Genomic DNA, 12,451 nt, shown 5'->3' on the forward strand with positions numbered 1-12,451 from the left:
GCATGTATTGAAAATTGCTTATTTCTAACATGACTGACTTAGAAGTAGCTTCCAAAAATATATAAAACACAAAGAACATTAAAAAACTGAAACATGAAGTAATGCATGAAAATGCTACACAGAGGCACTCAAAATAAATAGGGAAAAATCAGTTATGAGGTTTCATATCTATCAGTATATAGCAAATACAAAGTAGAAGCGTAACTTTACGTCGTACTGGAAAGCAAAATAACTTTCTCCCATAAATGGGACACGTGAGGCCCTACACAATTCATCTCAGAACTGCTAATTAGGTGGCAGATCCCCTTCTCAACCACATCCCTGTGATAAACTCTGGTAATAGTATTCCCCAGACCTGAACCTAATTCCTCTCTAACACTCACAGAAATCCTCATAAACATTTCTGAACCTGAGCCTTAATATACTTACCCAACTAAACAAAAACACCTTATTTTTTCTACATAAAAAGAAATTTAGTAACTGATGTGAGAAAATAAATGTACACAAAATAGTATGTTTGTTACAAAAGTTTCTTTCCAGAATGCTAAGTGGTTTTTAATATTACATATCATAATTTGATACAAAAACTCCTCTAGATGAATTATTGAGCCTAGATGTACCTAATGCATTCTAAAAATTCATATCAGTATTACAGTACTTGATATTTACCATTATTCTGCCTCACAAACACCTTTCTACTCTTCTCCTATATATTTGCAGGAAACATCCCAAAACTACCCCCAAAACCTGCCTGGCATCACACCCCAGTCTCTGGCCATAGAGAACACTACCTTCTGTAATTGTTCCGGCCCCAGCAGATTCAGTGAGTCCATATCCCTGACCAACAGGACAGCAGAAACAGATGTTCATGAATCGCTGTGTGGCTGCAGAAAGTGGAGCACCACCACACAACAGGAGACGAATATTTCCCCCTAGCAAGCTTCGGACTTTCTGGAAAACAAAGCTAAAGAAAAAAATTAGAGAACCACAGGATTTTTAAATTGAATGGGATTTTCCAAATCATTTAAACGAACTCCCCAGTTCTGATATGAGAGATTTTGAGATTAAGTTACTTATCCAAAGTCACACAGCCAATTTGGAGATTCTCTTGAGCCCCAAACAATTTTATGAAGTTCAACAAGGTCAAAATTTATAATTTCCTCTTAAGAGCTTTTCAAGTAATATTTGAATTTGAATTGTCAGGTTTAGTTTTGTACAGTGACGGGAAAACCTTTGCTTATGGCCAGTTTCATTGATTACTTACATAACATACGTATCATTATATACTATATTAATACTGAACAACCCTACCATCTTTATAAAATATATTAAAATCAAATTAAATTTTGCTTTAATTTGCTTTATTAGAAATGTGTATTATTTGCACACGACAATGTTTTCAAAGTTTCACTAATTCAAGCTTTGAAATGTTTGTTAAAAATAATCTAGTAAATTATCTGTGAGGTATTAAAGAAAGAAACAAGTTAAACATCTAATTGACGTTTTTGAAAATACCCTAATGAAAAGACTGCTTTGATCAAAAAGGAAAGGTAGTACTTAAATAAACAAAACGACCTTTAAAAAAGGTAAAGACTACATGGCAACCATTTTTTAAAAAATGATATTAACAGACTTTTCAAATCAGCTTTTACAGTTATCCCTTGGCATCCAGTCCTCTGGATACCAAAATCCTCAGACTTTTATATAAGTCCCTTATATAAAATTGGATAGTATGGCATAGTATTTGCATGAAGCTTACACGCAGCCTCCAAAATATTTTAAATCTCTATATTACTTATAATATCTAATACAATATAAATTCTATGTAGTTATACTGTATTGTCTTTTTCATTGTTGTTATAAAGTATAACTTTATATACTTTATATACTTTATATACTTTATAGTTATAAAGTATATATACTTTATATACTTTATAGTTATAAAGTATATATACTTTATATACTTTATAGTTATAAAGTATATATACTTTATATACTTTATAGTTATAAAGTATATACTTTATAACAACAATGAAAAAGACAATACAGTATAACAACTATTTACATAGAATTTATATTGTTTATATAAATTTATATTTTATTGTTTTTTTTTCCCCCAGAATATTTTTGATCCATGGTTGGTTGAATCTAAAGATGTGGAACCTGTGGAAACAGAGGGTCAACTTTATAGCTCACTAAAGAAATAACTAACGTAAGGCGGGATTACGTTAGTTATCCAACTTATAAAGCTCTAAATTATGTGAAGCATCTGAAAACTACATATTAATATTCCCACAAAAATACTTTGTCATATATTTCCATTTTCTAACTTCTAAACTATTTTATGATAAACTCATAAATCTATGTACTCTATTAATGCTATAAAAATACAAGTTGGAATAAAACTCATCATATAACGCTTTAAACACAAGCATTTAATTATATTCATACTGAAATAAAAAGCAAAAAAGAAGCTACTTCTCAAAATAATTAAAACTATCTAAGTGTTCACAGAAAATGTAAACACACAAATAGCAAAATCTTAAATGAAAACAAGCTTTCAATGACATTGAAGGTTTTTTAAAACTGCCCATATTGTTATACAGGCTGTTTTATTTGTTTTTAAAAGAGACAGAGTCTCACTCTCACTCAGGGTGGAGTGGTTATTGCTCCCAGGCCCGAACGATCCTCCTCCCACTGGGAGCCCAAACGATCCTCCCACTTCAGCCCTGAAGTAGCTGGGATTACAGGTATGTGACACCATGCCCAATTAAGCAGAGAGGGAGTCTTGCTATGTTACCCAGGCTGGTCTTGAACTCCTGGCCTTAAGCAATCCTCCCATGTCAGGATGGATTTTTCATTTTTATTTTTTGAGACAAGAGTCTCGCTCTGTCGCCCAGGCTGGAGTGCAGTGGCGTGATCTCATCTCACTGCAGCTTCCGCCTCCTGGGTTCAAGTGACTCTCCTGCCTCAGCCTCCCTAACAACTGAGACTACAGGTGCATGCCACCAAGCCCCACTACATTTTGTATTTTTAGTAGAGATGGGGTTTTGCCATGTTGGCCAGGCTGGTCTCTAATTCCTGACCTCAGGTGATCTCCTGCCTCGGCCTCCCAAATGCTGGGATTACAGGCATGAGCCACTGCACCCAGCCAGGATGGAATTTTTTAAAGGAATTCCCTTGACTCTATGAACTAAATGTATTTCTTATAATCATCTCAATTAAGTGGGCTATTAATGTGAACTAAATGATTAAATTATCAAGGAGACAAAGAGGGAGGTAGAGAGTCTACTTACCTATTGCACAGTGGAGTATTACGTCCTTTTGAAATCTGTTCCATTTTGTAATTATAGGCCAGAATAAATAGATTACGTTGAAAACTACTCATTTCATTCACTTTATTCATGACATTTTTGTAGATCCGATCCATGATTTCCTAAATGTATAAAAATGAGTTTAACATAGTTAATGATGATAACAGCTGCCTTACATATTCAAATCTTAGCATCAGGTTAATATTTCTAGCAATATTAAGGAATTTTAAAAGATGTATTCTTCAACTGTGGATGTGCTTCAGCAAGAAAAAAATTTTTTTGAATTTTTCAAAAAGTTGTATCCTTTCAAGATCAAATTTTGAAACAGAACCACAATTAGTTTAAAAATAAAGTTTCTACAAAAATAATTTTTAAATGCAGAAATATATTGAGATACTCATATAAATTGTAAGAAAGAACAGAAAAGCCTTAGGGCTTTTGTTAATAATTATTATTTATTAACTATTAATAATTTTTTATATTTCTTTGCTTATCTTACTAATTCTGAACTAAAACCTACTCATGAAATAAATGAACCATCTGAAATGATTTTAAAAATTTCCTAACTTTATCTTATAAAAATACACAGTACCACATTCTTTGCTCACAAAAGGACCACAGGATGTTTTAGGGTTTTTGTTTGGCTATTTGTCTCAATATTGCACCAGGAAGTTTTCTTTGTCTGCACTGCATTTTGGTTGCTAGGTCCATTAATGTGAAGTATACTTTAATGACTTAAAATAATGTTCCCTCCATAATTTTAAATTATGTCATTTTTAAGTGAACTAAGTAGGATACTAGTTAAGAAACTATAATTACAGAAACTACAAAACTACTGATTATTTATATTTACTTTGAAGTAACTATGTAATTATTCTTGACATAAGCATTTAGGTATCTGACAATAATTCCATCATTTCCAAACAAACTCAGCCTACTAATGAAGAGCCAGAAAACCACAGCTGTCCCATTTCCCCTGTCTTATTCACAGGCCTCTGTATTATATCAGCCTCTCCTGAGTCATTCAAAGTTGCACCAGCTTCTCTGTTACTTTGTTTCGTGTTTAGGCCAGACTTCTCTGAGGACTCAGGAGGTAACTATACAACCTGCTCAGAAGGAGGTAATCTCACACTTTCCCTCCTATCGCCCAAGATGCTTCAAGTATCAATGAATTCACAAACAGGTATCATGAAAATAATTTTTATTTTAACAAGAAGGTATTTAGGGAAAGGAGCTGATAATTTAATATATAAGTTGAAATTTAGTGCTTAGTAAATAAGAAAAAAAGGTAAAGCAAGACTGAAGAAATCCTGTAGTGCCTAAGGCAATACCCATAATCAATAAGGAATAAATCCTACATAAACTACCTTGTCAACAACATATTTTCACTAGCACTAACGCTTTGTGGTGGGTGATAGTTCTTTAACACAAAATATTAAGTAAGAGTCACTTCCTACCGGAACTGCTGCCATCAGCGTTGGTTTCAACATGGATGTATCCCCTTTGCTTCCTTTTTTAATTTTTGAAGACTATAAAATAGAGAGGAAAAAGCAATCCATATGAAGTGATCCTTATTTTTAAAATTCAATGGTATTCTTAGATCAAAAAGCATATTAGAAGTTATTTTACTGTACTTATAGTCTAAGAAGCACTTAAGAGGCTAAAGCTCATTTTTAAATGAACCATCATTCTTATACTGTCATACTACCTTAAAAAAAAGGATTAAAACTAATTATACCTTTTTAGTATTTCAAGCTGCAGACATTTAACTGACCTGATCTGCTAAAGTCTGTGGTGAAGAGTAGCCAATGCGGCATCCATGAGAAAGACAGACCAGCTCAGCACTTAATTCCAGAACGTGGGCCAGAGGCAAATATCCAATGTAGACATCTTCCTCTCTAAAAGAAAAGGGAGACAACAGAAACAAAGGTCAGGTTCTGTCTCTGCCAAAAGGGAGCAAGCTTGAAGGGAGCAATGGGAGCAAGCTTGAAGGCACGTGGAAGGGCCCCAGGGCATTCATTTGCTGGTCAAGTGTGTGTGTGGTTGGAAGACAGAGAGAGAGAGACAGAGACAGACAGACGCTGGGGATATTAGGGAAAAAGAATTACAGCTCAATCTAAAAGTGAGGAAGGAGGTGGAAGGAAGGAGTGCTGTTTCCAGTCCTACTTAAAAGCACTCAGGAATTATAAACACCACTGAAGCAAAGTACTGAGATAGAAGACACAGCGGCTTAAACAAATAATAATATAGGGTTCTTCTGAAGAACAGAAAAAAATCATCCGAGGAGGAAACGGTCTTTACATCTAATGGGTTGCCAACCAGAAGAGGAGAACCCACAACTGTCTACCAGAAATTTTACAGATGAGATGCTTGTTCTGGGAATTGGATTATATAATAAATTAGATAGCAATATATAGAAAATGTGTGTGTATATACGTGTATTTGCTTCAAGAGCTGCCCCCACACCCAAAATGTAGAAGGCAACTGAGGCAAACCTGTAAGAAAGCTGTTGCATTTAATCTTTTCAGAAATGTATGCATACAGAGAAATTCCTCGATCCCCAAGTTCAATCCCATAGCAACTGCATGTGTGTGCATGTAAGCTTGTAATTTCTGTGCCTAAAACCATTAAAAATATCCAATCGCTGTACCCTATTGGTCACGAGAATACTGACTGCGTCTCTGGCAATGTTTGCTTGACAGTCCCTCAAACTTCCATCTGGTTTTCTCCAACAGTCTCTTTCCTGCTCTACTCTAACTTTCGCTGCTACCACTGGAATCCGTATTAATAAGAAAAGTCAGAGGCTGAATACTGAAGCTCAACAAATACTTACTGGACAGATTACCTGTTCACCTGAATTGTATTTAGATATAAAAACAACTACAGAGGCAGTAATACAGGCTGATTAACATAATTTAAAAGATTTACAACTATAAAAAGTTAACTTCTGTACTTTTTAAAACATAAATATCTATATATTTTAAACCTCACTATAACTATTTTGCCAATAATTTTAATGCCCTTTTTTATGTTTTACAGAAATGCCTACTATAAACAGACTCTGAAGGACTAATTTAATGATACATTAATAAAATGACACAAATGCTAACATTATAACAGACCTAAATACTTAACTACTCGATGTTACTCTACAATGACATACCCCAGTTCTGGAATCCTTTCTGCCATCCCAGTTATACCAGCAATGATGTTACTATGCGAGATCATGACTCCCTTTGGAAGTCCTGTGGATCCACTTGTGTACATGATTACTGCGATATCTGAAGGCAACGGTTTGCTATGAGGTTGGTTTTCTGCAGTGAAGAGAAAACACAAGCACATACACTTTATGAGATTCTGCTGTTTCAGCAATTTCCTTCCATAATCAATTCAATCAAATAACCAGCCCTATCAAATTAATTTAACTGAATTCAACAAACATTAATTACACTGAGCTCAACAAAATAGATCAAGTCCCTGAATGTAAGGAAGGATCTATTCTATTGGGATATACAAACAGATTAACCTATGAAGAAAACTGAAGCAAGACAAGGTGAGAAGGACGACAAGAGATGCTATTTGGATGGAAACGTCTGGGAAAACATCTCTGTAGACTTGTTACTTTAGCAAAGGCCTGAATAAAGTAAGGAAGGGAGCCATGAAAACCCTGGAACTGGGAGAAGAGTGTTCTAATTAGAAGGAAATGCAAAGATCCAAAGGTGGGAATGGGCTCAGTACATCAAAAGACCAGCAAGGAGTGTGGCCGGAACAGAGTGAGCAAGAGGAAGAGTGGCAGGAAATGATGGTAAAGTGGCTACCGGGGACCACACACGGGGACCACACACGGGACTTCAAAGGCCATGGGAAGAACTTTGGACTTTGCTCTGGGTGTAAAACAACGTTGTTTTGAACAGGAGTGTGTTCTTATCTCACTTTGGCTGCTGCTGTGTGGCTAACTTTAGAAAGGGAAAAAAGGAATCAGGGAGACAAGATTATCCCAGTAATTCAACTAAGAAATAAGGGTAGGTTGGTCTACAGCATCTAGGGGTTTGTTAAAAACCATTCACTCCTTCACAGTGGTGACTAACCTGGCTACACTCAGAGTCCTGCATTAAAAGACAATGTGAACCATTTGAAATCAGAAGACTCCAAGCCTAAGGACAACAGCCAACAAGCTATAGAGGTGGTACAGCAGAAGAACAAAGAAAAATAGGTCATGGTTGGCACCGTTGGTCTGTCTGAACTATTCCCAGAACTACTCTACATGTGGACTTCTAAATGAGTATGAAAAAATTATTTAAATGTATTCCCAATAAAATACACTGCCTCTCCTGTCAGTCAAGATATAATTCTTAAATAATGTTTACGCTTGGAAGTTCTTTACTTCCAAATCAGCCCTTCACTCCTTCAACCCACAGCACCCTATCACCCTTCTCCAACACCTCCATTCCCTGGAAGCGACAATCCTATGTCATCTGACCTCTGCATGCAGCCCTGATCCTGCTCACGACTCAACAAGATCTCCTTTCCCTTGGCTTCCAGGAACCACACACTACTAGGTATGTTCTTCTTTCCTCTCTCACTAGTCCTTGGTAACCTCTGAAGCCACCACTCCCTGTGGGTGACCTCACCCCCTACTCCCACAGCTATAATTAAAACCTGAGTGCTTCTAGCTTCCAAATCTCTTAAGTCATAACTCGAGTACTAGACTTGTACACACCACTGTCCACAACATATCTGCATCTAAATGTGCCACCACCACTAAAATTCAGAGTGCCTAAAATTTGAGCTGAGTGAATGCTTATATCTAATTAATTACTATGTTTCCAACTACAGAGGAAACACAGTCCGAGCATCCCAGCAGCTTTTGCAGTATCTCTAAACACTGGTATACTAGCCAACATTTTCTGACACTATTTTGAGAATAGGAACTTCTGGAGTCACCATGCCTAGGTGTGCCAGTCGGAGGATAAGGCTGTCACCTTAGGAAAGGGACGAGCTGGAGCAGGGAATAAAAGGAGGCCTCCAGATTCAGCCACTCTGTTAATACCACTCACAGGCCAATTCACACAGGGTAAGTTTAACGGCATTATTTATAAACTTTAACCTATCCAAAACTATCATAAAAAGGAAATAAAAAATTGAATAATGTAAAATATTTTAAATTTCAAACTACCACTTTTAAAACGTTAATAATTAATGTTTATATTTTTCCTTAAAACCTTCAAGACTAGATAAAAGTATACCTAGAGGGATCTGCTTTCCCAACTGATAGTAGAAAACTGATATGTGATTTGAGCTGACCTCAAGAGCAAACCTCTGGCATAATTCTGGAGAATGTGGCCGCCAGAAAGCACAAGTAAGGAATGAGAAAAGTGGAACATACCCGTGCTGGCCTTGGCTCCCAGGGCCTGCACTGCAGCCATGGTATGCACAATGACACCCTTGGGGAACTCGGACCAGGTTGGTGGCTTGCCATCGACAGTGATGATGTGCCGCAGGCATGGGACCAAAGAAACTATGTCCTAGAAATACACCAACATTCATCATGTTCATTATTTTTCAAGCAATTTAGTGAATAATTCAGGACTTAAGTAGTTTACCATATTTGGTGAATTGTTAAGTACTTTCTTGCCTCAAAAAAAGTAAGAAGAAAGGGTACACTGACATAATAAAGTTCACTTTTTACAGATGGGTAAGTATTGGTCTGAATTTAAATTATTATTTTATAGCATTAGATTCACTGTGTATACCCCTGGTCTTTGGTAAAACCCTGATCAAGAAAGGTACTGCCTTACAAAATGGGCATGTAAACACAGGCTGCCTGAACTGTAGTAAACACAGCCTGCCTGAACTGTAGAGAAACCAGAAGCCCCTCGTATTTTCAAGAGACTACATAAAAATATAGAGAGGGAAGGAGGAGAACGTTCACATGTAAACTTGGTCAAAAAGAAAAGAATACCCCAGATATTTCTGGGAGCTGTCTAGAGACCAAAGAAACCTCTTTTTACTGTAATTTCATTAAAAGTCTCCCTTTTTAACTTTCAAAAAAGTCTGAAAACTTCTAATTACTTAGTGCTTCAGAGGTAAAATACAAATTACCAGTTTAAAATATAACCCTTCAAAATTACAAATTTACTAAAAGTAGACTAGAAAACAGACAAACACAATAAAAGAAATAATAGTCATAATTCCTTCAATTTAGACATAGGCATATTAACAATTTATAAACCTGGATACTTACACATGAATAGATATAAAATCTACTTTTTTATTTGCTAAAGAAAAAACAAAGTATGATATTCATAAAAGTCCACAAAGATGAAAGATTTAAAAGTCATAAAAGAAATAAGTATCAATAATAGGGCTCATGACACTGAAAATTCTCAAGTATCAGACAGTTAGAAAGTAACTAGAGTCCTCACCTTCAACTTTGTTTGTAAGAGTTCTTTACTAGTAATGATGTTGGTCACCTCTGTTTCATTTAACCCATGAACAATGGCTGGACCTCCTAGAGTAGCATATAACGTAACAACTAAAAGGAAAAGAAGCAACCAGTCAAATATTCAAACATTTAATTACAAATGTAAAGTCTCTGAAAGTGGAGATGAATAAAAGCATTCAGAGCCCTGAACTGTTAAATTCATAGTCTATAAGTCTTATGTTTTTAAAAGCTATCTTACTATACTAATCAACATTATACCTACTCACCCTCCCCTAAATACCCCAAGATTTCCAATTTTTAAAGATGGAGATATTTTAATTTTTATTTTGTTTCACTTATAGATGTTACTCTGGGACTATCACATTGTGAAGGAATTGTAACTGACTTCTAAAACTTCAAAATCTTAATTCTTGACCACTGGGTTCTATAATGTGAAAAAGAACACACACAAATAAAGTGACACACTGAATGTCAGACTGATGGTGTACGTCAAGAAAAGAGCACGAACAAGTGGCAGTACCGCTTATTCTCAAGTAAAATATCTAAAGACAAACATTCTCAGAAATGCTGAAACCATCGAACATGAATAATATAGATCTTTTATTTCCTTTCTGCCTAACTAAAAAAAGATACACAAAATGATTTTGAAAAGAATTCTTTTAAAGCTCCTCAAAAGAAACAATGTAAATCTAAACTTGTGAAAACAAAAATGGAATATTTGTTTAAAAGAAAAAGTGGGGAAATTTACAGCAAGAAATCTGGTGAAAGTATACTGTTTCACCTGAAGGGTGAGACTAAACATCCACAAATTACTGTCACCTTTTGGCACCAACACCTCTGAACTTATGCTTCCAGAACTATCTCACAGACTGAGCCACCACGCTTACCACTCAAATAACTACAATACGAAAACTCTCTATTATCTACCCTAGCACCTTGAAATTCACCATGTTTCAGTATGGAAGTGCCTCGGAGGCCAACTGTTGTGACTGATAGAGGTGATATAACAAAATGACAGTAACTTCTAAAGAGGATTCCTGAGACATGCTATTGGAACAACGGCCCCTAAGTGTAGGTCTAGTTCTCAAGACCCTGAAAGTCTCACTATTAAGAGGTTCAAGCCTCACTGCAATACTGATTGGTATAAACCACAAATTCCAAGTCATAGCAGAGTTCTTCATTAACTGGACACTTGGTGAAAATAAACATTAGAATTTTAACCTCGTCAGAGTAAAGTATTTCAATGAATATCTGTTAAGTCCATTCTTCCAGGAGTTAAGAAAGTCTACATACGCTGAAAATTATACATAAAACACGCCTGTGCAGCGATCATCCACTCAGCCCTAGTCTCACAGAAGATGGCGATGTTGGTCTTTGGTTTTTGACCCAATTTCTGTAAGCCACATCCAAAATTAAAGGCTCTAACGAAGACATCTTCATAGGATAGCCAATTATAATGTCCAAGAATAACCTGTTAAAACAAAAACAAAAATGAATACATTTTAATGTAATCAAAATAATTTACAGAAAGAAACCAGAATACTGTCCAAATGTTATAATGAACCAGAAAGTTATGTTTGCATAAAACTATTTTTTAATAAAAAGCTAGAAATTGAGTTTTAGCGAAAATCTATTTTAAAAATTAGCTATTCTGTGACATCATCTGTAACAACTCAAATCTTATGCTAAATCTTTCAATGTAACCAGGGGAATTTTTGGCTTTATTTTTGATTTTCAGAAATATTGAGAGTTTGATGGGATCCTAAAGGTCAACTTCCTGGCCAGTCATATACTAATAATCGACTTATAAATTTCATCTATTTAAATGAATTAGGTGTTAACTTAATACTGAGCCTATTACCAAGTACCACAGATGCCAAAATTTTAATTTCTATTTAGGAATTCCTAAATGTCAGTATCAGATATAATATGATTCACAGAAACTTCCCCTTTCCAAGCTAACAGAAATATTTATAATTGTTGAACTTGAACTGCCATATCAAACTCTGGATAACAAAGTAAACAAGTCTCTGTTTACACAACCAGGTGGACTAGTTACATTATTCAAAGTCCCTCTGTTCAAGCCTTGAATGCTTACTGGCACCACCAGGCTTTCAATATTTTATCTGTTTATCATAAGGGCAGGTAATATCAAGTATGCATTAGTAAAAATGTCCTTTTAAAGCTCTTTAACATATTGTCTTTAGAAATTTTCCTCAACTTAGACAAAACCATAAATCCCTAATTACACGTAGATTGCATAAAAAGTTCCTCCCTCTGCAAAAATACTAGGTAATTAATTCCCAAACAAGGCTGTGTCGGTAATATACATCTCAAACACCTTAAAATCACCTGACCATATTCATTTTATAATGTAAACAACACTGAAGAGATTTCTGGAAATAAGAGGTTGGATGAAGATAAAAATGGAAAGGATAAATGCTGCCATCTAGTGTCCTATTCAATTATGCATTTAAGAAATAAATTGTTATTGTGATGGATAAAGCAACTGCATTTAAGATAATACTTATTTAATTTACTGGTCCCAAACTCTCACCTTGCTCTTCACCCCCATGAAATGCTCAGCACAGGGAGCTCCAATGACTTCAAAAGGAGCTCTGTGGGGGTGAGAAGATAGATGATAACTTGGCCAAAATGTGCAGGAACTGGATTACAATTATTAAGAATTTTA

At 35.4% G+C, this 12,451-nt stretch overlaps 1 protein-coding gene across 6 annotated transcripts in view; it reads right to left on the reverse strand.

Moving 5' to 3' along the window:
- ACSL3 (acyl-CoA synthetase long chain family member 3) overlaps positions 1 to 12,451 on the reverse strand; it is a 77,026-nt gene that overhangs the window by 14,908 nt on the left and 49,667 nt on the right. For all 6 annotated transcript variants that reach the window (XM_039469818.2, XM_074398963.1, XM_039469817.2 and 3 more), the window contains 8 exons: positions 11,053 to 11,230; positions 9,740 to 9,849; positions 8,701 to 8,839; positions 6,478 to 6,628; positions 5,089 to 5,212; positions 4,772 to 4,843; positions 3,297 to 3,436; positions 792 to 964 (listed from right to left, as the gene is read on the reverse strand). In XM_039469818.2, coding sequence (XP_039325752.1) covers positions 792 to 964; positions 3,297 to 3,436; positions 4,772 to 4,843; positions 5,089 to 5,212; positions 6,478 to 6,628; positions 8,701 to 8,839; positions 9,740 to 9,849; positions 11,053 to 11,230 — 1,087 coding nt within the window. The remainder of the gene's footprint in view (positions 1 to 791; positions 965 to 3,296; positions 3,437 to 4,771; positions 4,844 to 5,088; positions 5,213 to 6,477; positions 6,629 to 8,700; positions 8,840 to 9,739; positions 9,850 to 11,052; positions 11,231 to 12,451) is intronic.

This window comes from Saimiri boliviensis, chromosome 5 (assembly GCF_048565385.1).
Source record: "Saimiri boliviensis isolate mSaiBol1 chromosome 5, mSaiBol1.pri, whole genome shotgun sequence".
NCBI lineage: Eukaryota > Metazoa > Chordata > Mammalia > Primates > Cebidae > Saimiri > Saimiri boliviensis.